A 25,792-nucleotide genomic window follows, 5' to 3' on the forward strand; every position below is an offset into this window, starting at 1 on the left:
ACTCTGTGTCCCATGATGTATGAAAAAAATGGAGTTCTACTGACTGAATTTTTGGAAAAAAAACATGGGCATTAATCGTGATGCATCGTGGGATCGAAACGATTTGTTGACAGGATAATCATAATCAAATCGAATTGTGAGACCAGTGAAGATGCACACTCCTACTAAACAGTGTTGCTGACCAAGTACACCTTCATGGAAACCATACTCCCTGATGACAGTGGCGTCTTTCAGCAGGATAATGCGCCCTGCTACACTGCAATAATAGTTCAAGAATGGTTTTAGGAACACAAGTTTGAGGTGTTGACTTGGCCTCCAAATTTTCCAGAACTCAGTACAAACAAGCATCTGTGGAATGTGCTGAAATAACACATCTGATCCATGGAGGCCTCACTTTGCAACTTACAGGTCTTAAAGGATCTGCTACTGACAGTTTGGTGTCAGCATACTCTCTAGTGCTGCCAATGCCTTGACAGGTCAGGGCTGTTTTGATGGCAAAGGGGGATCTACTCAATGTTACATGGGTGGTCATAAAGTTATGGCTTATCGGTGTATGTGGTCAATGTAAACTCTCCTATTACATATGTGGACAGTGTAATTGCCCCTCTTAAATACTACATGCAATCAGTGTAAACACTCTCAATATATACTGTATGTGGTCAATGTATATGCCCCCCTTATATATGTGGTCAGTGTAAATTCCCCTAGTAGGTTCTACTTGAGAAATTAGAAAACGTCAGCAGTAACATGGGCACCTACTTACAATGGTGGTCACTGAACTGTTCCCTCACATTTAAGGTCAGTGTAGTGTATGAATCATCAGGGTGACCAGGCTGAACACAGTGCATCAAGGGCAGGAAAAGGTGAGTCATATGTACCCCCACACCCTGGGCTCCAGCAGACAAAGAGGGCCGTGGAGAAGGTCAGCTGGTGCTACAGGAAGGTAATTTTTGCCCCGATTATCAAAAGTACAGCTTTACTTTTGGGCTCAGAAAAACCATACAGGATGATCTGCATTGATATGAACTGAAAAAGGGTGTTTTCTATGTGCCCTGTTCACACCATACATGTGTGATCGTGTGCGCTGCATAAACATGCAGTATCTTTGTGTTTTTACGCAACACAACTCATTGCACTGCATACCACCACAATGCAGGGGGTCACATCACACTGCTATGCATAGACTTGAGTGAAATGTCACTATGCAACATTTTAATAAAGGTAAAAAAGCATGAAGGTAAGTAATACCTTGTGTTGTAATTATGCAAAGCACAAACCCTCACCACCCTGACACAACAAGTCCTTAATGTTCTCTAGGTTTGCCATCCAAGCACCAGAATCACTGCAACAATAATTACAATAGTATCCAATTACTGGTCTCCTTTTTTTTGTGCATAAGTGCAGAAGAGATTGGAATCCTTCAGGGCACATGCAAAGATGACAATTAATCTTAGCTTGAAACAACTTGTCCATAACTGCCATCCTAGGAAGGCGTGCAGTATAATTCTCTGCTTAAGCACCAAGCTTCAACAGGTCTCAGGCGTACTTCAAAAACAGTGAAAGGCCTTTGCTGCTAGACCGGCACTAATGTTTGATTCTGCCAGTCCCAGCCGCTACATTCACCTATTGTTCCTCATCTTAAGCTTCATTAGTCAGATAAGCACTTACCGTCCTATGCTGCTTATAAAACATGTGCAAGGTCAAATGAGGCGTGGGTTATGCAGTGGTTAGTTTGAAAGAGTTCTTAAGGCAGTAGGAAGGTTTCATTTTAATATATCTCCCAAATCGTACCCCATAGGAGTACTTTCTTTTAATGCTTTCTCACAATTAATATTGACAAAACACACACATTATATACTCATCTGCTCTGTGCAATGATATGGCATAGAGCGGCCCTAAATCTCTACTTCTGGGGTCCTCCACCAGCACTGTCAGTTCCGTCACTTCTGTGTCTGTCCCCATAGAAATCTGCTTGCTATTGGGGCAGATGATGCAGGCTCTCTCTTGAGTGTATCCGATGCTGGAGCGGTCTCCCCGCTGGGTCTAGGTCTGAGAACTGAGCAATCACCTGACCACTAACAGGCTGTGGTTGGGTCAGGAGGTGCTGGCTCAAGAATTTAGTGGTGCGCTGAGAGGTTGAGCCAGCTGCCGGTCAGGCATCTGGGTGGAGCCCGACATTATTGTCTGGATACATCGAGAGGCTGGATGGCTCTGTGATATCAGCCAACAGTGGACTTTAGCCTGTTGGCTGATTATGGGCCACATGAGTGCAGAACTAAGCACACTTCTGTCAACCACATGAGAAGTATAACCAAACATACAATGGCTACACTTTGACATGTAATTTTTATTTCATTATCTTTAAATCTGAAGCTTTCATTACAATAATGGCTGGTGATCCTGCTATAAAGGAACTTTGTTCAGGCACAACACTCTGTCCCCCAGTTTTTATCCTGCTTTGCCCTACTGTCACACTGGTTTACAATGGAAACCACAAGCCCCCATGCTGATGCATATTGCATATCAGGAAAACCAATCCGAGAAATTACATTGTGGAGAGCATACAGTGCTGGAATGCCACAAGCAATAAAGAAAAGGTGTAAACAGGATTTGATTAAAATAAAAATAAAAAAGTTATTATTTGATACAGAGTGCTTTAGTCAACTAAAGGTCTTTCAGTTTCTTTTTAGCTTCTAACTTAAAGTAGAACTATAGGCAAAACCTTTTTTTAAATTTTAAATGGAACAAGGGAGGTTTATAACCCCTGTTAGATATTTTTTTTAGCCATCTGTATCCCATTGACGAGATTTACCTTCACTTCAAGTGAGAGGAAATCCCTATGTCATGGTTATGCAGTGATCTTCCTGTGTTTGCTTACCTCCCCTCATGTGTTCAGAATAAGAGGCCAGCCACTTCCACCTGGTGGTTTTTATAACCTCTCCTCTAAGCATGGCTCCACCCCAGGCCCTATCAGGGAGCCCTATATTAACCTGTGCACTGCAGGCCATCAGTGCTGATCAACCATTGTGTATTCCTTTGTGTGTTTGGCTTTCTGTTGCCTGCCGTGTGCTCTTCTGTTGTTCCGTTACCGACTTTGGCGTGTCTTTGACTATCCCTGTTTGCCTGTGATCCTGACCTTTTGGCGTGTTCCTGACTATTTCTGTCTGCTTGTGGCCCCGATCTTGGCTTTGTCCCTCACCATCCCTATCCTCCTTTTGCCTACTGTGGGTGTGAGTTGGGGGACCCTGGGGGTCGCGACCTGGAGTCAGTTGCAGCCAAGTCCATCCTCACCACTCGAGGCTCTGGTGAACACCTGCTGGCTCTTAGACTCCGCGCCCCAGGCAATCTTACGCTCTAACCACGGTGGGACCTGTCTCACGTCCGCAGCAGTCAGCCGTAGGGTCCACAACCTTGCGGTGCACTCCTGATCCCTACGGTGTGCATCTGTCACCTCGCCTCAAGGTGACCTGACAGTTTGATCAGCCATGGACCCGGCTGACGTGCCACTTCCTGCAGATGATCCGTTGCAGGGCTTAGTTCGCAGACTTGAGACCCAAGAATCGCATCAGACCCAGGTGATGCGATTCCTTCAAGATCTGGCTTCCCGCTTCGAGCAGCTACAGGCTTCCTTGGGAACCCCGAACCTGCAGCCTCAAGTACAGTCAGCAGCTGCACCTATCGCACCAGTCGCATCCACGCATACATTATTACTGCCAGCTCCGTCCCATTTCTCTGGGGACTCCAAGGCTTGCAGGGGGTTCCTTAGCCAGTGCACAATTCATTTTGAGCTTCAGCCCCAAAACTTCCTGTTCGATCGGGCAAAAGTCGCATATATCATATCCCTCCTGTCCGGCGAGGTGTTAGCTTGGGCCGCCCCTCTGTGGGAACTGAATGATCCTGTGGATTCTAGCCTGTCTGATTTCTTGAAACTTTTTCGGAATACCTTCGAGGAACCGGGTCGTGTCTCCTCAGCGGCTAGCGCTCTTTTACGTCTCCGTCAAGAGTCTGCGTCTGTGGGTCAGTATGCTCTTCAGTTCCGTATACTCACAGCTGAATTGAGCTGGAATAATGAGGCCCTAGTTGCAACCTTTTTACATGGCCTCTCTGATAGAGTGAAGGATTAATTAGCAGGAAGATCCCTTCCTGCTGATCTGGACAGTGTCATCACCTTGTGTAACCAGATCAATATTCGCTTTCAGGAGAGGGCCCTTGAAAAAAAAAAGACGCCAGCACTCCCCGTTCTTGAGGCAGCCTGAGCCCCCAGTCCCTTCTCTTCGATCCGAGGAACACCCCCTGCCTACCGAGAAACCTATGCAGTTGGGCTGGACTAAATTATCTCCCGAAGAACGTGCTAGGCGCAGAACTCTGGGCCTATGCCTCTATTGTGGGGCCAAAGGTCATTTCCTTGACACTTGTTCTCTTCGTCTGGAAAACGCTCAGGGCTAATACATCTGGAAGGTGGAGTATTAGACCCTGAAATATCACCTTCACCTTCTCGTCTTCTCCTTTCTGTGTTGCTTCATGTTGGTGCTTCCTCTCGTTCGGTCTCAGCACATCCGGATTCCGGAGCCGCTGCCAATTTCATGGATTGGTAAACTGCATCCTCCATGAGACTTACCCTTTTGCCCCTTACAACGCCACTGGTGGTCTTGGCGATTGATGGCATGGTTCTCCCAGGGGGCCCTATCCGCTTTCAGACTCTTCCTGTTAAGATGTCAGTAGGGAAACTCCACCAGGAGTGGATATCCTTCCTTGTCTTACCTAAGGCTTCATCTCCTATCATATTAGGTCTTCCTTGGTTACGGCTCCATTCTCCACACATTGACTGGTCTGCTGGACAGATCCTGGCTCGGGGTTCCTCCTGTTCCTCTTCCTGCCTACTCAAGGGTACCCCAAAGGAGAAACTTCCTGTTACCACCATCCCAGGATCTTCTGCTCTTCCCGCTGTATATAGCGATCTCTGGGATGTGTCCTGCAATAGTCGGACTGAGGCACTCTCTAGGTCATGTGGTACTCTGGATGAGGGGCCCACCTATGAACCTGAGTCGATCATTCACTCCAGTTCGCATAACCATTTACCTTTGTCTGTCCCTAATCTCCCTTGGACACACAGCCAGGCTAACTTGTCTGCAAGTTCCACAGTTGCTATGCCCTGTGATGCGATTGAGATGGTCGCTACACCTGACAATACTATTCAGTCGACCTCTGCACCAGTTATGCCAGTCCAGCCCATGTCCAATGAGCTTCCTGCTTCTTGTTCAGCACCTTCGTTTGACCTGGCCTCACCCTACTGCTATGTCCGTTCAAACCCGTTTAAGAGACTCAATCCGTCCTTTGGATAGAATACCTCATTTGGCCAGGAGGGGTTTTCAATCTTTTTCTCAGGGTTCTCTGCATTCTGTTTGTGTTGCAGCTTGTGACATGTCACTTTCTAACCAACCTGACCTCAGGGATCCACTGACCTCTGCCCAGTCTGGTGGTCCTGTTATGGATGCCCAGCTCATCTTTAAGGGTGTGGGGGACCCTGCTCAGACTCCTGATCTTCTCATGCCCTTACCCATTCCTAAAAAGCCTTTAGTCCTCAAGTCCTCTCGTCCTCTCCCTACCTCTGTTTCGGTCTCTGAGGATAATCTAAAATACGAGGTTAGTCAAGTTTTGGATTCCCGGCTCCGTAAAGGCATTCTTAAGTACCTCGTACTTTGGAAAAGGGTTGGGCCCTGAGGAGAGGTCTTGGATCACTGCATCTGAGGTCTTTGCTCCCTGTCTGTTAAGGAGGTTCCATCTGGAGTTTCCCTTTAAGCCTGGACCCAGGTGGGGGAGGGGGAGGCCTCGTAAGAGGGAGGGTACTGTCATGGTTATGCAGTGATCTTCCTGTGTTTGCTTACCTCCCCTCATGTGTTCAGACTAAGAGGCCAGCCACTTCCACCTGGTGGTTTTTATAACCTCTCCCCTAAGCATGGCTCCACCCCAGGCCCTATCAGGGAGCCCTATATTAACATGTGCACTGCAGGCCATCAGTGCTGATCAACCATTGTGTATTCCTTTGTGTGTTTGGCTTTCTGTTACCTGCCGTGTGCTCTTCTGTTGTTCCGTTACCGACTTTGGCGTGTCTTTGACTATCCCTGTTTGCCTGTGATCCTGACCTTTTGGCGTGTTCCTGAATATTTGTTTGCTTGTGGCCCCGACCTTGGCTTTGTCCCTCACCATCCCTATCCTCCTGTTGCCTACTGTGGGTGTGAGCTGGGGGACCCTGGGGGTCGCGACCTGGAGCCAGTTGCAGCCAAGTCCATCCTCACCACTCGAGGCTCTGGTGAACACCTGCTGGCTCTTGGACTCCGCGCCCCAGGGAATCTTATGCTCTAACCCCGGTGGGACCTGTCTCCCGTCCGCAGCAGTCAGCCGTAGGGTCCACAACCTTGCGGTGCACTCCTGATCCCTACATCTGTCATCTCGCCTCTAGGTGACCTGACACCCTAAAAATTAAGGGAATTCCTTGGGGACCCCAGGTCACCAGGACTAGTGTCCCCGTTGGAAGATTTCCCCTCTATTACTTTTCTGGGGACAACCCACAATTTGGGATTTTCTTTTACTTTTATTGATAATGGTAAACATAACAATTAGAGAGGGTGACTGTCCTTAACGGGGAAACAGACAGCAATATGTTTTTAGTTATACTTTAAAGCGATTCTAAACCTCAGAAATTAAATATGAACAAAGCAAATCCGCCTACAATGTGTACTTGTCTCAATTAAAAGCACTGTCATTTCTGTCTGCTGCTTCATTCCTATCAACATAAATCTCTTCTCACAAGTTTTCCTGACACCAAGAGAAAAAATAGTGACAGGGGAGGGACCTCCAACTGATTGACAGCCTCAGCTCTATTCCAATGTGCAGGGGAGGGGGGTGTCTCTTCAACCAATCAAATCCGAGAGCTCGCCTCACAGAGCTCTGCAGAGTGCAACTTCAGCTCTCCACCCTCTTTTTTTCTGAAATCTCACACAAGCTTAAACAAACTGGACTTGGTACGGAAGTATAGAAGAGAATACAGCAGATAAACAGGTACAACTTATGTAGGATAATTTAATATATATATAGTTTAATCCCGGAGGCTAGTCACTTCACTGGGTATATGTGAGGGCTTACAACCACTTTAACAAAAGGTATGTTTTCAAACTGTTTTCTTCAGAAGTTTGAAAATTATATAACCAAAATTTAGTTTTTCTCTTTTTCTTCTCCAGTAGAACTAAAATTGCCCACTCGGGTCAGATGCTCCAGCTAAACGATTGTTTTTCTTGCGTCTATCTAGCAAGGTTTCTTTGTGGTATAAGCAAGGAAGCTGAGACTTCTGCAGTGTGTAAATGTGCTTTTACTATACAAAAATGCTGTACATACAAAACTATTACAATAATAGGAATACAATACAAGACTGACAGATATTTATAACAAGCAAAATGCCTAGCAAATAAACTGCCTATGGTATGTAACAGTCTATGGTAACAGCCTATGGTATGTAAATACACTTAAAAGTTACTTCGCTCCAGTTACGGTGTTCATAATCTCCGTTGACGAGGCTTCTGGAGATCAGGCACCTTCTTGTTCGCCAATTACAGATGGGAGTCTTTTGGTGTTAATCCATGTTGAAGTCTCCTAGTCTTACAGGCTGTCCTTGGTTCTAATGCATGATGAAATGGCCCATGTTTAACAGCTTCACTACCGGCCCATAGTCAAATGGCATCCGCAGATGGGATCTCCCATCCTGGGCGAGCGTCATATGATGTCTTTGGCTTCTCGCTGTGGCGATTGGGGATGAGGTGTGTCCCTCGGACACAGCCCATCCCAAATCCATGTAAAGAGCCAATAATAAAAATTTCTCTTTATCATGTGACCGGCTTTGTCCAATCACAGCGGATCACATGCACTTGTGCTTGTTTGTGTCCCTAGTGCACACAGAGCGGCGATCGTGGATTAGGCTTGTCACCCTGACACAGCCCAACCCTGATTGTGGTAAAAAGCCAATGAAATTGGCTCTCTACCACATCACCAGCTGTGTCCAATTACAGCCGGTCCCAGAATGTCAACAAACAGCGGTAACGAGATGTCACCGGGTTCTCCTTCTTACACACCGATTGTGTGTGAGAAGGAGATTGCGGAAACAGCTCATTACCGCTTACAGTGTACACCAAACACACTAATTGCACCCCCCCCCCCCAATAAAGAGGACCTGTCATCAGCCATCAAAGTAGTGTCACCAGCCATCAAAGTACCCAAGTACCTGTCACACTCCATATGAGTACCTGTTACAGCTCACCTAAATAACTGTCACCGAGTACCTGTCAAAGTCCATCAGAGTAACTGAGCACCTGTCAAAGTCCATCAGAGTACCTGAGTACCTGTCAAAGTCCATCTGAGTACCTGACTATAGGTCACAGTTCATCTGAGTACCCGAGTACCCGTCACAGCCCACCTGAGTACCCGTCACCACCCACCTGAGTACCCGTCACCACCCACCTGAGTACCCGTCACCAGCCATCTTAGTACCTGTCACCAGCCATCTTAGTACCCGTCATCAGCCATCTGAGTACCCGAGTACCAGTCACCAGCCCATCTGAGTACCCGAGTATCTGTCACAGCCCATTTGAGTACACGAGTACCTGAATACCTGTCATCAGCCCATCGGAGTACCAGAGTACCTGTCACCAGCCCATCAGAGTACCCCAAGTACCTATCTGCAGCTCATCAGGTTACCCGAGTACCTATCTGCAGCCCATCAGAGTACCCGAGTACCTATCTGCAGCTTATGCCTCAAAGAATATACGTTGGAGTGTTTGCTTTCCAAAATGGGGTCATTTTTTTGTTAATTCCACTGTCCTGGTGCTCCAGGAACTTCAAAAAAGTGTGATAGGTAGGAATGAAATGAGATGAGATGTGTAATTCATGCTCCTAGAATGCCTAAAGGTACTACTTAAATGTTGGACCTCTGTATGTGGACTGGCTGTGTAAAAGTCTCAAACATGTGGTATTGCCATACTCAGGAGGAATAGCAGAATGTATTTTGGGGCGTAATTGGAAGTATGCATATGCTGTGTGTGAGAAATAACTTATTATGACAATTTTGTGAAAAAAAAAAAAAGAAATTTTCTTAAATTTTCCCAAGAAATGTGGGAAAAAATTACAACTTCAAAAAACTCACCATGCCTCTTACTAAATACCTTGGGCTGTCTACTTTTCAAAAAGGGGTAATTTGGGGGGTATTTGTACTTTCCTGACATTTCAGGGCCTCAAGAAATGAGATAGGCTGTCAGTACATCAGGTGTGATCAATTTTAAATGTTTTGCACCATAGCTTGTAGACTCTATAACTTTCACACAGACCAAATAATACACACTCATTTGGGTTATTTTTACCAGAGATGTAGTAGCAGTATAAATTTTGGCCCAAATTTATGAACAAAAGGCACTTATTTGCAAAATTTTATCATAGAAACTTTTGCTCTTTTTTGTGTCACAAAAAATAAGTGACCACTTAACAACCGGCCCATAGCCGAATGATGGCTACATGGCGGTTGCTTAACTCTGGGAGGCCATCAAATGACGTCCTCCCAGAATTCTGCTCTCACGCGCCCCCTGAGCATCACCGATCATGGTAAATGGCCGCTCATAGCGGCTGTTTAACACGTGATCGCTCCGTCAAATGACGGAGAGATCACTTGTAAACAAACCGGCGTCATGTTATGATGCCGGTTCCTTCCTCCCCTCTCTGTACCGATCGGTACAGTGAGAGGGGAGAGATCAGTGTCAGCAGCGCTGTGGGCTGGATCTGCAGTGCCCACAGCAGTGCCCACAGCGCTGCTCACCGACAATTAACCCCACAATTCCCTGCCAATATGCTGCAATACCCAGTAATGCCCTGCCAATAGTCTGCAATACCGAGCAATGCCCTGCCAATACTCTGCAATGCCCAGCAATGCCCTGCCAATACGTTGCAATACCCAGCAATAATCTGCAATACCCAGCAATACCTGGACCAAAAATGGACAACTTTGTGTTAAAAAAAATGCATTTTAACCACTTCCCGCTCGCTGGCCGTCATATGACATCCTTGACTTTGTGCGGGGATTTCTGAAAACTCAAAACATGTGACCAGTAAAATTTTTTTTAAAGTGTTGCCTATGGGGATTTTTAAGTAGTGACATTTGGCGCCATTCCACGAGCGTGTGCAATTTTTAAGGGTGACATGTTAGGTATTTATTTACGCGGCATAACTTCATCTTTCACATTATGCAAAAACATTGGGCTAACTTTACTGTTTTTTTCCCCAAAAAATAGCGGTTGAAAAATTGCTGCGCAAATACCGTGCGAGATAAAAAGTTGCAACGACCACCATTGTATTCTCTAGGGTCTTTGCTAAAATTATATATATATATATATATACACAGTGGTGTGAAAAAGTGTTTGCCCCCTTCCTCATTTCCTGTTCCTTTGCATGTTTGTCACACTTAAGTGTTTCGGAACATCAAACCAATTTAAACAATAGTCAAGGACAACACAAGTAAACACAAAATGCAATTTGTAAATGAAGGTGTTTATTATTAAAGGTGAAAAAAAATCCAAACCATCATGGCCCTGTGTGAAAAAGTGATTGCCCCCCTTGTTAAAACATACTATAACTGTGGTTGTCCACACCTGAGTTCAATTTCTCTAGCCACACCCAGGCCTGATTATTGCCACACCTGTTCACAATCAAGGCATCACTTAAATAGGAGCTGCTTGACACAGTAAGGTCCACCAGAAGATCCTTAAAAGCTACACATCATGCCGAGACCCAAAGAAATTCAGGAACAATTGAGAAAGAAAGTAATTGAGATCTATCAGTCTGGAAAGGGTTATAAAGCCATTTCCAAAGCTTTGGGAATCCAGTGAACCACAGTGAGAGCCATTATCCACAAATGGCGAAGACATGGAACAGTGGTGAACCTTCCCAGGAGTGGCCGGCCGCCCAAAATTACCCCAAGAGCGCAGCGACGACTCATCCAAGAGGTCACAAAAGACCCCACAACAACGTCCAAGGAACTGCAGGCCTCACTTGCCTCAGTTAAGGTCAGGGTTCATGCCTCCACCATCAGGAAAAGACTGGGCAAAAATGGCCTGCATGGCAGAGTTCCAAGGAGAAAACCACTGCTGAGCAAAAAGAACATCAAAGCTCGTCTCAATTTCTCCACAACACATCTTGATGATCCCCAAGACTTTTGGGACAACATTCTGTGGACCGATGAGACAAAAGTGGAACTCTTTGGAAGGTGTGTGTCCAAGTATATCTGGCGTAGAAGGAACACTGCATTTCATAAAAAAGAACATTATACCAACAGTAAAATATGGTGGTGGTAGTGTGATGGTCTGGGGCTGTTTTGCTGCTTCAGGACCTGGAAGACTTGCCGTGATAAAAGGAACTATGAATTCTGCTGTCTACCAAGAGATCCTGAAGGAGAATGTCTGACCATCTGTTTGTGTACTAAAGCTGAAACGAACTTGGGTTCTGCAGCAGGACAATGATCCTAAACACACCAGCAAGTCCACCACCGAATGGCTGAAGAAAAACAAAATGAAGACTTTGGAGTGGCCTAGCCAAAGTCCTGACCTGAATCCTATTGAGATGTTGTGGTATGACCTTAAAAAGGCCGTTCATGCTCGAAAACCCTCTAATGTAACTGAATTAGGACAATTCTGCAAAGATGAGTGGGCCAAAATTCCTCCAGGATGCTGTAAAAGCCTCATTGCACGTTATCGCAAACGCTTGGTTGCAGTTGTTGCTGCTAAGGGTGGCCCAACCAGTTATTAGGTTTAGGGGGCAATCACTTTTTCACACAGGGCCATGATGGTTTGGATTTTTTTCACCTTTAATAATAAACACCTTCATTTACAAATTGCATTTTGTGTTTACTTGTGTTGTCCTTGACTATTGTTTAAATTGGTTTGATGTTCCGAAACACTTAAGTGTGACAAACATGCAAAGGAACAGGAAATGAGGAAGGGGGCAAACACTTTTTCACACCACTGTATATATATATATATATATATATATATATATATATATATATATATATATATATATATATATATATATATATATGTTTTGGGGTTCTATGTAATTTTCTAGCAAATAAATGATGATTTTTACATGTAGGAGAGAAATGTCAGTATTGGCCTTTGGTGCTCCAGAACGCCTGCTGGTGCTCCCTGCATGTTGGGCCTCTGTATGTGGCCAAGCTGTGTAAAAGTCTCACACATGTGGTATCGCCATACTCGGGAGTAATAGCAGAATGTGTTTTGTGGTGTAATTTGTGGTATGCATATGCTGTGTGTGAGAAATAACCATATAACATGACAATTTTGTGAAAAATAAAAATAAATCTTGATTTTGCAAAGAATTGTGGGAAAAATGACAACTTCAAAAAACTCATCATGCCTCTTACTAACATACCTTGGAATGTCTTATTTCCAAAAAGGGGCCATTTGGACGGTATTTGTACTTTTATGGCTTGTTAGGGTCTCAAGAAATTAGATAGGCCGTCAGTACTTCAGGTGTGATCAGATATTGGCACCATAGCTTGTGGATTCTCTAACTTTCACAAAGACCAAATAATATACACCAATTTGTACTTATTTTTACCAAAGATATGTAATAGTATAAATTTTGGCCAAAATTTAAGAAAAATTACTAATCTGCTAAATTTTATAACAGAAACAAAGAAAAATTCATTTTTTTTTACCGAATTTTCGGTCTTTTTTCTTTTATAGCACAAAAAATAAAAAACACAGCGGTGATTAAATACCACCAAAGGAAAGCTCTATTTGTGTGAAAAAAAAGACAAAAAGTTCATATGGGTACAGTGTTGCATGACTGAGTAATTGTCATTCAAAATGTGAGCACCGAAAGCTGAAAATTGGTCTGGTTATTAAGGGTGTTTAATTGCCCAGTGGTCAAGTGGTTAAATACCCCCAAAATAAAGCTCTATTTGTATGAAAAAAATTATACAAATTTTGTTTGGGTACAGTGTTGCATGACTGAGTAATTGGCATTCAATGTGTGAGAGCGCTAAAGGCTGAAAATTGGTCTGGGTAGGAAAGGTGTATAAGTGCCCTGTATTGAAGTGGTTAAGACATCATAAATCCTTTTATATGTCAGCTTGTTCACAATGGCTACAAACTTTGTTACCTTAACAACCAACTAACCTACATCTCAGTAGCTTCAGTTTGAAAGGCACTCTCTTACCGGTTTACTGTAGCTATAGACACAATAGACTGTTCTCAAACTGCCAACAGAATACAACAATAGTATCTATATTCCCATCGTATCCATCAGCATCTGTTTGAGAAATTCTGTGAAATCAGAATGCTACGAATCTTATAGAAAAATTATATTTTATATCAAATGCAACACAACGATATATACCGCTTAAAGCGGAGTTCTGATAAAAAAAGAAAAAATGAAAGTCAGCAGCTACAAATACTGCACCTGCTGACTTTTAATAATCAGACACTTACCAGTACCAGGGTCCAGCAACACGGGGGATTGAAGCCCCGCTTGTCTCCCCCTCCTCTCTGCGGTGCTGGCATTTCTAAGTGTGGGTGCCCGGCTGTGGCTTCACAGCCGGGCCCCCACTGCGCATGTGTGAGCTGCACGCCATGACTGGCTGGGCAATCATCTGGGACCTGTGATGGGTCCCAGATGATTTCCAAAAGGGATGTGGGAATCTCCCTTCCGATGCAACGGTGCACCGGGAGGAAGTGGGAGCTATGACCCTCTGAAAAAAAAAATTCCATGCCACATGTGGCATGTCAGGGGGTCACCTCCCTTGAAGCGGAAGTTCCATTTTTGGGTGGAACTCTGCTTTAAAGCCCAATCCCAGTTTTATAAGCGGTCGTTTTTGGGAATACCTTTTGAAGACTTTTATGGTATTCATTCTTTGCTCATGTCGCCAGCCAGTATCTAATCAATAATCACTTCCTGCCTCATTGATACATTACATCCGGCTGTGCAATAGTAAGCTCTGCACAGTCGCTTCCTGTTTTGAGCTGACTCGCTTAGGTTCTGTGGACCTCAACGAATTAAACGATACAGTAATGATATGAAGGATTAGCGGGGGGGGGGGGGGGGTTGATCACGAAAGCAACAGCAGAACCATAAGTGTGTAAAGTTGAACCAAGGTATTTGAATCACAACAATTGCTAAACAGTTACGGTACTAATGTTTGGCCTAGAAAAATAGTTAACCTATACAGAAAACCTGCCAATTATGCTATGGTGATATGCAAAGGGAGGTCGTTCTGTAGTCAAGGAGACAAAAATTTGGCAGAGCTGACAACACTGATTGGGATTTCAGTACAGCCTTGTCAGCTCAAACAGGAAGCTAGGGGCTTTCCGGCAAATCAACAGGTACTTTCCTATACTTGCAAGAGACAAAAACAAGGGAAAATGTTCATTTCAATGATTTACTACATATATTTTTTTATTCTGCCCAGATATACAATTAAATGTGAACCCTAGATAGATATAAAACAATAAACAAATCAATGCAATTATGTGTTCATTAAAATAACATATGTATTTTTAAATGTAACCATCATCGGCACACACTAATCCCCTCTACAGTATGACTGTGTGGGATGGTAAGTACTAGGAGACAAATCAGGTTCTGCTGAAGTACATATGTGCCGATAGGAAAAAAGAGCAAAATGAGGAACTCATTGGTGTGCTGCTGCTGATTCATTGTCCAGTCATAAGACTGGGGGTGTATTCTTTTTCAAGCTATGCTACCTCGCAGTGGAGTTCAAGGACCTGTCTGTGCTATAGATGCCTGGCTGATGGGAATTAAAATATTTATTTTCTAAAATAACACACACATTATATATAAACAGGGCATTACTTACCACTATTCCTAGAGCCTTTAAAATGTTTAACTTGCACATTGGGCAGGTGCAGTGCTCGCTGAGCCACGGATCCACACACACCTTGTGGAAGACATGCCTGCAAGAGAACATATAATTAGATGAAATATAATCCTTACGCTTTTTGTTCTTAGGTCAAGAGTATGTAAACCAAAAGAGGTGGAGATCTACTTTAGGAAACTAAAGCTTCTGAAAATCTATTTTGTAAAAAGTATTGCATGTTTCCTTGTATTAGCCTATGAAGCAGTGGTCACCAAACTGCGGCTCAAGGGCAGGATGTGGTCCTTTGCTATCTTTTATCCAGCCTTTGGGACACTATTCTTCCCACTGACACCAACAATTTGGCACGATTTCTTCCACTGATACCAATGCTGGGACACTATTCCTCCTCCTACTGACCACCAACCCTGAGGCAATGTTTATTTTCACTGATGCTGGGCCCAGGACATTTTTTGCCCTCACTAGCCACAACCCTGCCCCACTAAAGTCTGAAGAAGAGTAAACTAGTCCTTTGTTTGAAGAGTTTGGAGACCCCCTGCTATAAAGGGTTTATAAATGCAAGCTGACAGGGAGAGAAAGAGAACCATTACAATATATTACAACCTTACATATGTTGTACCAAACCAGTCCAGTTAGTAATGTTTAATTAGCTTGTTAAATATTTATTGACAAGCTTGGCCATTCATCAATTAGGAGATAAACTAAACATTAGGCATAGGTCAGTAACAAGAGTGCAGTCCGCCTGTACAATGCAGCAGCCAAAAGATGAAAACTAGATATCACACACAAGGGTGTTCAGAAACATCAGTGCATAATGTATGTAGAATTCTTTAGACACGAGATGTGGACCAGATATCAAGCATGGGTGTGTAATAGCACACAAAGTATGTACAATTATGTACAGTTCAGCAGGCCGGAGATATAAACCATCTAGTAAATAATAAATGAGGTTGAGTAGGGCAGATGACCCAGATATGTTGTCAAATTAGATTAAAAGATTTAAACCAGATATAAAAAGGATAGGCAACATGATTTTAGTTATTGTGTACAATTCTGCAAGCTGATAATATATCAGATATAAAAGGAAGGTTGGTGGCTGCAAAGCATGTACAATTCATCAGGCAGATGACGTAAACCTAATCTCAAGCAAGGGTCATTAACCAGAGGGCATATAATGTTGTATGTATAAGAATAGTATCCTTCTCTCAAAAAAGATCAGAGGTGAAGTCTACTGCGGTGGGAAATGGCAGTAAAGAAACTTCTGAGACGGCACGTTTGGGGGCCTACCTACTTAACCTGCTCCCTGAGCTTACAATTGTATTATCTATAGCAGATGGACAATCTATACAATCATTTCAAGGCTCTTTTTACTTTTCAAGCAGTCTGATGATCCAACAATCTCCATAAAGATTGTAATTCACAGGTTGCTTACTTCCACATTACAGCAGCTAAAGCACAGATTTCTAACTCAATGCTACAAGTCCCATTTTCCATCATATTTATATCATTGACATTGGAGCTCTTACCTGAAAGAGCTTATAATGTAATGACTCCACCATAGTCATACATACATATAAGCTACAGGAAACCCTCAGAAAGAGAAAGCTCCACAATAATAGCATGTTTGGTCTAAATTGACCCAAGAACCCAGCTATAACATGGAGTTCAACTTTAACTACTGAGATACCCACAGGCAAAATAATTCATACCAAGACTTCCTTTACACTGTTTTAGTTTAATTATTATACTTCGGATCCCACAAGGCCAAAAGAAAATGTGTAGCGTATGCTGGGAGGATAGACATATACAAGGCTGCCAAGGCTGACCTGCTTTAAAGGTGCAGTTTCTAGAGCGGTCATACTAATTCTGACTTTGTTCTTTAGTGAATAAATTACTTGGAACAAGCACGATGGACTAAAAATGGATGCACAATCTCCGTCACAAGTGACAAATGCAGAGCAACACATTGGAGATTTAGAGGATGAAACTCGTCCTCTTCAGGCCTCAGTCAGGAAATTGCATCAAACTCAGGAATCTACCATTGATAAGCTAATGAATTTAGAGTATCACTCGAGGAATAATCACTTGTGTTTCCTGGGATTTCCAGAGGGGTCAGAGGGCAAGGCCCCTGAGGCCTTCATGGAACAATGGCTGACAGCCACCTTTGGCGCCTCCACTTTATCTCCATTATTCGCCATAGAACGAGTGCACAGAGTTCCCCTACGTCCCCTACAATCTGGGGCACCCCCTCGTGCTATGCTTATCAAACTCCTGCACTTAAGAGATCGGGAAGCGGTCTTTGCTAGAGAAAAAGGCTGTATATCCTTTAATGGCACGGGATCACTATATTCCCAGATTTCTCTGTGGCTACGCAAAAACAGAGAGCTACCTTCCTGGCTATTAAAACGGAGGCTGCAATATCTACAACTGCCATACAGCATGCTCTATCCTGCATACCTAAGGATTATTCACCAGGGCAAAGCCTATTTCTTCACTGATTCAAAAGATGCATCTCACTGGTTAGATACCCTGGGACCTCATGACACAACGCAAAACCCACGTTCTCTTCCTCATTGAAAGTGCCTTTTCTCCTACAACATTTTAGTTTTTTTCATTTATGGTACTCCATTTGACTAACTACAGAGAGGACAAACGCCTTCATGCTTTCACCTCATTACCTCTTACCGGAGGGGCTGAAGAGCCTACTATGCACCCTGATGTCTACTATCTTGACGCCATTGCTGCTGGATGGATAGGGAAGTTGCTATTGTGTTTGCATCCTGACACAGACTTCAGAATGGTCATGTAGAGCTCGGGTTGCTTGATACCTTCTTTATTGTGGGTACGGATGGAACTTTGTCAACGCAGACCCTTCCTCGTCCGACGCGGCTTGCCGTTTGCACCACGTCCCCCCTGATTTGCAGTTTTGGTTATGGGAACAAAGCCATCAAGTGTTTGGGGTTGAGGGCTGGGAAGGTTAGGGTTGTTTTAATTGTCTTTGGCTGTTACTTTTGTTCTTGCTATTTTTTTCTGGCCTACCTGGCTGCTTTTAGATCCAGTCAACGTCTACAAGTGAATCATTACTCTCTATCCTAGATATGCTGATTATGCCACCCCCTACCATACTAGGGTTACAGATCTTTATACTGTGGTTGCCTTTATCATTTTACAGCGATTATCCTTCACTAATATTGTACACAAATTGGTATATGCAAGTTACGCTTGATTTCTTAGAACATTAGGGGGCGTAACTCCAAAGTGAAACGATCACTAATGTTTGAATATCTGGCGTGGAAACAATCCGCATGTGAGCCTTCTCCAGGAAACCCATTTGCATGGATCCAGAGTTATGGCTCTTAAAAGGGCCAAAATAGCGTATGCCATTTACGCTACATATTCCACTTATGCCCGGGGCACCTCTATTCTAACGGCCAAATTAGTTACGGTAACTATTAAACATATTAAGCTAGATCCCAATGGATGTTTAGTGATTATTGTACTAGAACTACTCGGTAAACCTTATACAGTGACCAGCCTACATATCCCATCGATATTCACGAAACAATTCTTTGATCGTGTGATGGGGCAGTCTTAGAGATTGCTGAAGGCCCACTATTATTCGCTGGGGACTACAATACAGTCCTCGATAACTCCCTTGACAGGTTTCGGTGCTCCACACTACCCTCATACTCCGTTAGGCTCATTTCTGTCTCAATTTGACTTAGTGGAAGCATGGAGATCGAAACATGCGGATGTGAGGGAATCCTCATGCTACTCTTATTCTCATGGTACATTATCTCATATGGACTTAGGCTTGCTTTCCTCTGATATGCTTAATATGGTATATGATATCAAATATCTTCCCAGGACGATGTTCAACATGAAATCTTTTTGGGTTACTAATACCCAGATTGCCTCCATTCCCGTGGTCTGGGACATCTTTAAGGCCACCATGCATGGCTCCTTCACTGCGGCTATCGGCCAGGCCCGTAAGGCTCCACAGGCTAAACTGGTGGGCTCAGATGGGGAACTTTGGGAGGCGGTGGTTTCTTACTCAGCATCCCCTGCTCCTCACACCCACGCTGTCTGGCTACATAATGCCAGAGATTCAGACTTATTGCTCCTGGAACACACCCAGAAGAAGTTGTTATATTAGAACCAGCGACTCTTTGAATCTCTCAAGACCTGACCATCAGCTGTGTAACATCCCTAGAATTAAGAACTTGGATGGTGTATTGGTGGAATAAAATGGGGAGATAGGGGAGGCCTTTGTTGCATTTTACCCCATGTTATACTCGACTAGGACCTTGAAGACGGGACAGTTACCACTCTCTATGTCAGAGGCATTGTCCTCATTCTCAAACCCCACCAAGACAAGCTTCATTGTGAATCATATCGACCGGTTTCCTTAATCAATTCTGACGTAAAATTTCTGGCTAAAATACTTGCCCATAGACTAAATACAGTTATTACTAATATCATCGGTGTAGATCAGATGGGATTCATCCCTGGCTGAGCTACATCAATCAACCTCCGTAGCATTTTCACCAATATGCAAGCCAGTCATGGCTCTATGGGATCCAGAGCTATTCTAGCTCTGGATGCTCATAAGGCCTGTGACTCAGTCGAATGGCCTTATTTGCAGGAAGTTTTGGCGAAGTTCGATTTCAGGGGCCACATTTATTCGATGGGTTTAACTATTGTACAACCTAGGGCTAGACTGTGAGTGAATGTGATCATATCCGATTCCTTTTTAAATTAGGAGAGGTACTAGACAGGGGTGCCCTCTATTACCACTGCTATTAACGCTGGCAATAGAACCCCTTGCGGCCCTGATAAGATCTAGCTCGGCAATTGTAGGTCTGACGATTGGGAGTCTGGAAGAGAAGGTGTCCCTTTATGCGGACGATATGCTGATCTACCTGGCAGACCATCAGTCCTCACTACGCGCCTTGCTGAAGATTATCCAAGAATTTGGACGATTCTCCAATTTCCAGGTTAACTGGGACAGGTTTTTATTTATGTTGGATCAATCAGCCCCGATTACGGTATCTCCATCATGTCCTTTGCAAAAAGTCCAAAACTTTTGATACAACCTATCTCTTCATATATTAAAATTGATTTGGATCCCCTCATCTGTAAATTGCGGAATACACTAAAGACATGGGCCAGTCTCCCTCTGACATTACAGGGAAGAATATTTAAAACATTATTTTTTTCCGCGTTTCCTCTATATTCTCAATAACTCCCAGTATATATCCCCAAAAGCAAATTTAAAGAGATAGACTCAATTATCACCAATTTTATCTGGAGAGGAAGGGCAGTCAGAATTGCTAAAAATACATTACAATTGCCAGTTATGGAAGGGGGCCTGGCACTTCCTAATCTACAGATCTATTATGTGGCCAGCACAACCATTGATGTTTTTACCCATAATCTAATAATACGGGCACAGCCTTACAAGAAGCTATTCTCACTTCTTTAGAATTGCTACAGAATCAAATTCATCATCCATCTACCAGGTGTAGGGTAGGCACTAGTATTTTATCTATGACATTGCAGATATTTAGGTTTTCAAAATGAGTGCCCTCCGGTTCTCATACCATATACTCACCCAATGCCCCATTGTGGGGCAATCAATGTCTACGGGAGTTTTTCCATAGAATGGCTGGCGGGTTTTGGTTCAAACTTGGGGTGAAACTGATCTCACATCCATGTCTAGATAATACCTTTCGATCCTTTGAAGATTTTGGTAGAGACTTTAGTCTCCCTTCCACAGCTTACTTTCATTATATGCAGATACACCATACCGATGCGGCACAGTTTGGACTCTGTAAAATTGATAGCCAACCTTCCCCTTTAGAGTGTCTACTGACTGATACCTCTCTGGTGTCTACATTGTACAGGTCTCTCCTTCATTCCACAACTAGTAGGACTCAAATCACAGAGAACCGATGGCGCTCTGATATACCAGAGTTGACGGAGGATATTTGGCAGGAGGTTCTTCTTCTCTAGGTATCTTCTGCATTTTTAATCACACTGATCGTTGTATTAATGCCAATGGTTCCAAAAATGTGTCAAAATTGTCTAATGTGTCCGCCATAATGTCGCAGTCACGATAAAAATTGCAGATCGCCACCATTACTAGTAAAAAAAAAATAATAATAATAATAAAAATGCTATAAATCTATCCCCTATTTTGTAGATGATATAACTTTTGCGCAAACCAATCAATATGCGCTTATTGCGGGTTTTTTTAACCACAAAAATGTAGAAGAATACATATCGGCCTAAACTGAGGACATTTTTTTTTTATATATATAATTTTGGGGGATATTTATTATAGCAAAAAGTAAAAAATTATGTGTTTTTTTCAAATTTGGCACTTTTTTGTTTAGAGCGCAAAAAATATAAACCGCAGAGGCGATCAAATACCACCAAAAGAAAGCTCTATTTGTTTGGGTACAACTTCGCATGACCGCACAATTGTCAGTTAAAGGGATGCAGTGCTGAATTGCAAAAAGTGCTCTGGTCAGGAAAGGGGTAAATTCTTTCGGGGCTGAAGTGGTTAACCAAGCACTTCCACTGTACAAGTTGACATATGAGGCTAGAGGATGCCCACGCAAATTCGCAAAAATCTGGGATTTATAGGTCAAGTCAGAGTGTACTATGTCACCGATTTCTTAAATCATAGGATAGGGATGTAAATTTGGATTTACTGTGATTTTTCTTTGATACCAAATATTAGGTATCCACAGGTTCGTTTCATTCTACTTCAATTTAAAATATGGATGTAAAACTGACATCAACATTGAATTGTATATGTAGACTGGACTTGTTATAGATGCAATTTATTGATGATTGAACTCTGTTGGCTCCAATCTTAGTGTATATGTTTAGCGTATGTGGTATGTGTTGGGACGGTACGCACACACGTTCTGCGCATGCACAATTTGATTCTACAGGCCTGTATGTTTTTTTTTCTTGCAAGGAACATATATGTATTCCAACTGGAGAACTCTCTCCAAAGTTATGTATGCAGCATCTTAGCTTTTTTTATTTAAAGAAAAACACCATAAGAGAAACTACACTATGAGTTTTTTTTCCCTTCCTGCATATTATTACTTCCTGACGTCATTGCTGTCTGACTACCATCTGATGTGCACAGATCATTCCGGAGGGGGATGCCAGAGTACTCCATGTTTGACCTCCCTGACTAGGGGGGGTGTCCTGGTAAGCCCTTTATCCCAAAGAGGTGATGGAAATTTCCTTTCAGAAGTCACCTAATTAGTAAATAGAGTTCTCCTGTGTGTAATTTAATCTCAGTATATATACAGCTGTTCTGTGAAGCCCTCAGAGGTTTATTAATGAACCTTAGTGAACAAACAGCATCATGAAGGCCAAGGAGCACACCAGACAGGTCAGGGATAAAGTTGTGGAGAAGTTTAAAGAAGGGTTAGGTTATAAAAAAAATATACCAAGCTTTGAACATCTCATGGAGCACTGTTCGATCCATCATCTGAAAAAGAAAACAGTATGGCAAAAACTGCAAACCTAGCAAGACATGGTCGTCCACCTAAACTGACAGGCTGGGCAAAGAGAGCATCAGAGAAGCAGCCAAGAGGCCCATGGTAACTCTGGAGCAGCTGCAGAGATCCACAGCTCAGGTGGGAGAATCTGTCCACAGGAAGACTATTAATCATGCACTCTACAAATCTGATGTTTCTAAAAGAATGGCAAGAAGAAAGCCACTGTTGAAAGAAAGCCATAAGAAGTCCCATTTGCAGTTTGCGAGAAGCCATGTGGGGGACACAGCAAACATGTGAAAGAAGGTGCTCTGGTCAAATAAGACCAAAATTGAACTTTCTGTCCTAAAAGCAAAATGTTATGTGTGGCGGAAAACTAACACTGTGCATCCTCCTGAACACACCATCTTTTCTTCAGCAGGGACATGGAAGTTGGTCAGAGTTGATGGGAAGATGGATGGAGCCAAATACAAGGCAATCTTGGAGCAGAGGTTCACCTAGCAGGACAACGATCCTAAACATACAGCCAGAGCTACAATTGAATGGTTTAGATCAAAGCATATTCATGTGTTAGAATGGCCCAGTCCTAAATCCAATTGAGAATCTGTGGCAAGACTTGAAAATTGCTGTTCACAGACATTCTCCATCCAATCAGACAGAGCTTGAGCTATTTGCAAAGAAGAATGGGCAAAAATGTCACTTTAGATGTGCAGAGCTGGTAGAGACATACCCAAAAAGACTTACAGCTGTAATTGCAGCGAAAGGTGGTTATACAAAGTATTGACTCAATGGGGCTGTATACAAATGAAACCCACACTTTTCAGATATTTATTTGTAAAAAAAAATTGAAAACCATTTATAATTTTCCTTCTACTTCACAACTGTGTGCCACTTTGTGTTGGTCTATCACATAAAATCCCAATAAAATACATTTACATTTTTGGTTGTAACATGACAAAATGTGGAAAATTTCAAGTGGTATGAATACTTTTTCAAGGCACTGTACTGCTGATGAGAAAATGTATTTAGCAGTTTATAGTTACTAAAATAATTGCATTTCCATGTTTTGTGTACTGTGGGTGACCAGCTATAGTGAATTCAGGGTCCTGGGTTTAGTAAAACTTTATAAAAATGGAAATAAAGCTTGAAAAAAGAAACCTAATGCAGCTGCCACATCTAATGACTGGTAAGCTGCAATATATTATAGGTTTTTCTTGGGTTTAGATGTCCTTTACATATTTGAGTGAAGTTTGACTTTAATGTACTTTAAACTCTGCTCTTTACTTAATGTAATAGAGCAGATAGAGACAAGCAAAAGGCTGGTATAAATTCTCTTTTTTCCCCTCGCCAGCCTTGCAGCCAGGTGGGACAAATGATGAATCATACCGCTACCGTCCTCCGTTTTCCTTTGTATAGAACAAACAGACCAGACAAACCCGTGGCTGTACGGTGGCCTGCACTCTCGGTTTTATTGCTGTCATTTCTATAATATCATAATAGATCATGAAGAAATACAAAGTGCCGAGACAAACAACATCCCCATCCACCTCTCGCTGCTCCCTTGGCTCTTAGATATGTTTCTACAGGGAAAGCTCATTGTCCACACAGCCAGTAATACTGGACTAAGCCTAAGTCCCTGCAGAGGGACCCAGCGCGTGCAGGCTGATTACTGTGATTAGTTTAGAAATAAAGAAGGAAAGGGAATTAGGGAAGCATGGGGTAGGCTGGTAATTACTCAGAAGTATGGTTCGAATGCTGAGCAAAGGATAGAAAGCCATAGCTGGTATTTATCTCTAACATCCATATCAGCAGAGCTGTTGTCCAGGTTCTTCAACATCCACAGATAATTTAATAAAAGCAGACATGAAATCATTACCGCAGAGAGCATGCTTCTTCGAACCCTGCGACTCTCTGCTTCAAGAAATGGGCTGGCATGTTCTACACACATTTCATAGCATTGCAACTTGCAAGCCTGTACAGGGATTTATAAAATGCTAGAAATAACTAGAGATACGATTGTTTCTTTTTTTATGCATTGCTAAGAATTTCAAACTGCAAATGTCTTATGGCTCAAAAAAAGATTACAAAAAAAAAAATCAGGAAAGCAGCTTTTGCTGCTGCTCTAAATCAGGGCTCTCCAAACTTTCTCAACAATGGTTCGGTTTATTGTCCTTCACACTTTAGGGGGTCAAACTGTGGCCAGCAGGAATGGAAATTTTCCAGGCATCAGTGGGAGTAAATATCACCACATTTGGTATTAGGGGGACGAATAGTGCCCCAATGTTGGTATCACTGGGAGGAATAGTGCCCAATGGATGGTGTCAGTGGCAGAAATGGTGCCCCATTGTTGATATAAGTTGGCAGAATAATGTCTCCTATCAGTGGGAGTAATAGTGTCCCAAGGGCCTGATAAAGGCAAGAAAAGGGCTGCATCTGGTCCCCAGGGTGCAGTTTGGAGACCACTACTCTAAACCCTAATTGGATCATCTTTAATTTGCTAACACCCTCTAGGAAACTCTGGGGACTTCCTTTAAAGTTTGTTGGGGAAGTGGTTGTGCCGATTCATGTCAGAGATGGGCACGTGAATCTGTTCATGTCAGGAACCGAGGTTCGAGTGTCCATACTGCACTCCCTCCCTGACCCCAAGAGAGCTTAGTTCCATGTTATCTCTATCATCAACATTGCACGGCATGATGTCACACAATTCTATGGGCAAGATGCCTGGGGATCGCAGAGCAGCATGAGAAGACATTCCAGTCCAGTGCAAGACTGTCTGCTGAGATCCAAGCTGCTCATCCTCCAGGATATTGCAAGAAAGAGCATTGCTTTACTGCTGCATGGGTGGCACTGGTGGAAGATATGGGTTAGGTAAGACTGTAAAAAAAAAAAAAAATTCAAGATTTTTTCCTTTCGGCAATTTTTTTTTAACCACTTCAGCCCCGGAAGAATTTACCCTTCCTGACTAGAGCACTTTTTGCGATTCAGCACTGCATCGCTTTAACTGACAATTGCGTGGTCGTGCGACGTGGCTCCCAAACAATATTTACATTCTTTTTCCCCACAAATAGAGCTTTCTTTTGGTGGTATTTGATCACCCCTGCGATGTTTATTTTTTGCGCTATAAACAAAAAAAGAGCGATAATTTTGAAAAAAAGCATTATTTTTTACTTTTTGCTATAATAAATATCCCCCAAATATATATATATATATATATATATATATATATATATATATATATATATATATAAATGTCCTCAGTTTAGGCCGATACATATTCTTCTACATAGTTTTGGTAAAAGAAAAAAAAAAATCGCAATAAGCG

The 25,792-nt window shown here is 42.9% G+C and overlaps 1 protein-coding gene across 4 annotated transcripts in view; it reads right to left on the bottom strand.

The window, feature by feature from the left end:
- Positions 1–25,792, bottom strand: part of RNF130 (ring finger protein 130) — a 552,857-nt gene that overhangs the window by 138,039 nt on the left and 389,026 nt on the right. For all 4 annotated transcript variants that reach the window (XM_077474312.1, XM_077474313.1, XM_077474314.1 and 1 more), the window contains exon 6: positions 14,927–15,023. In XM_077474312.1, the coding sequence (XP_077330438.1) occupies positions 14,927–15,023 (97 nt within the window). The remainder of the gene's footprint in view (positions 1–14,926; positions 15,024–25,792) is intronic.

The sequence above is a fragment of the Lithobates pipiens genome, unplaced genomic scaffold, assembly GCF_037356315.1.
Source record: "Lithobates pipiens isolate NorthernLeopardFrog02 unplaced genomic scaffold, aLitPip1_a1.2 Scaffold_8, whole genome shotgun sequence".
Lineage (NCBI taxonomy): Eukaryota > Metazoa > Chordata > Amphibia > Anura > Ranidae > Lithobates > Lithobates pipiens.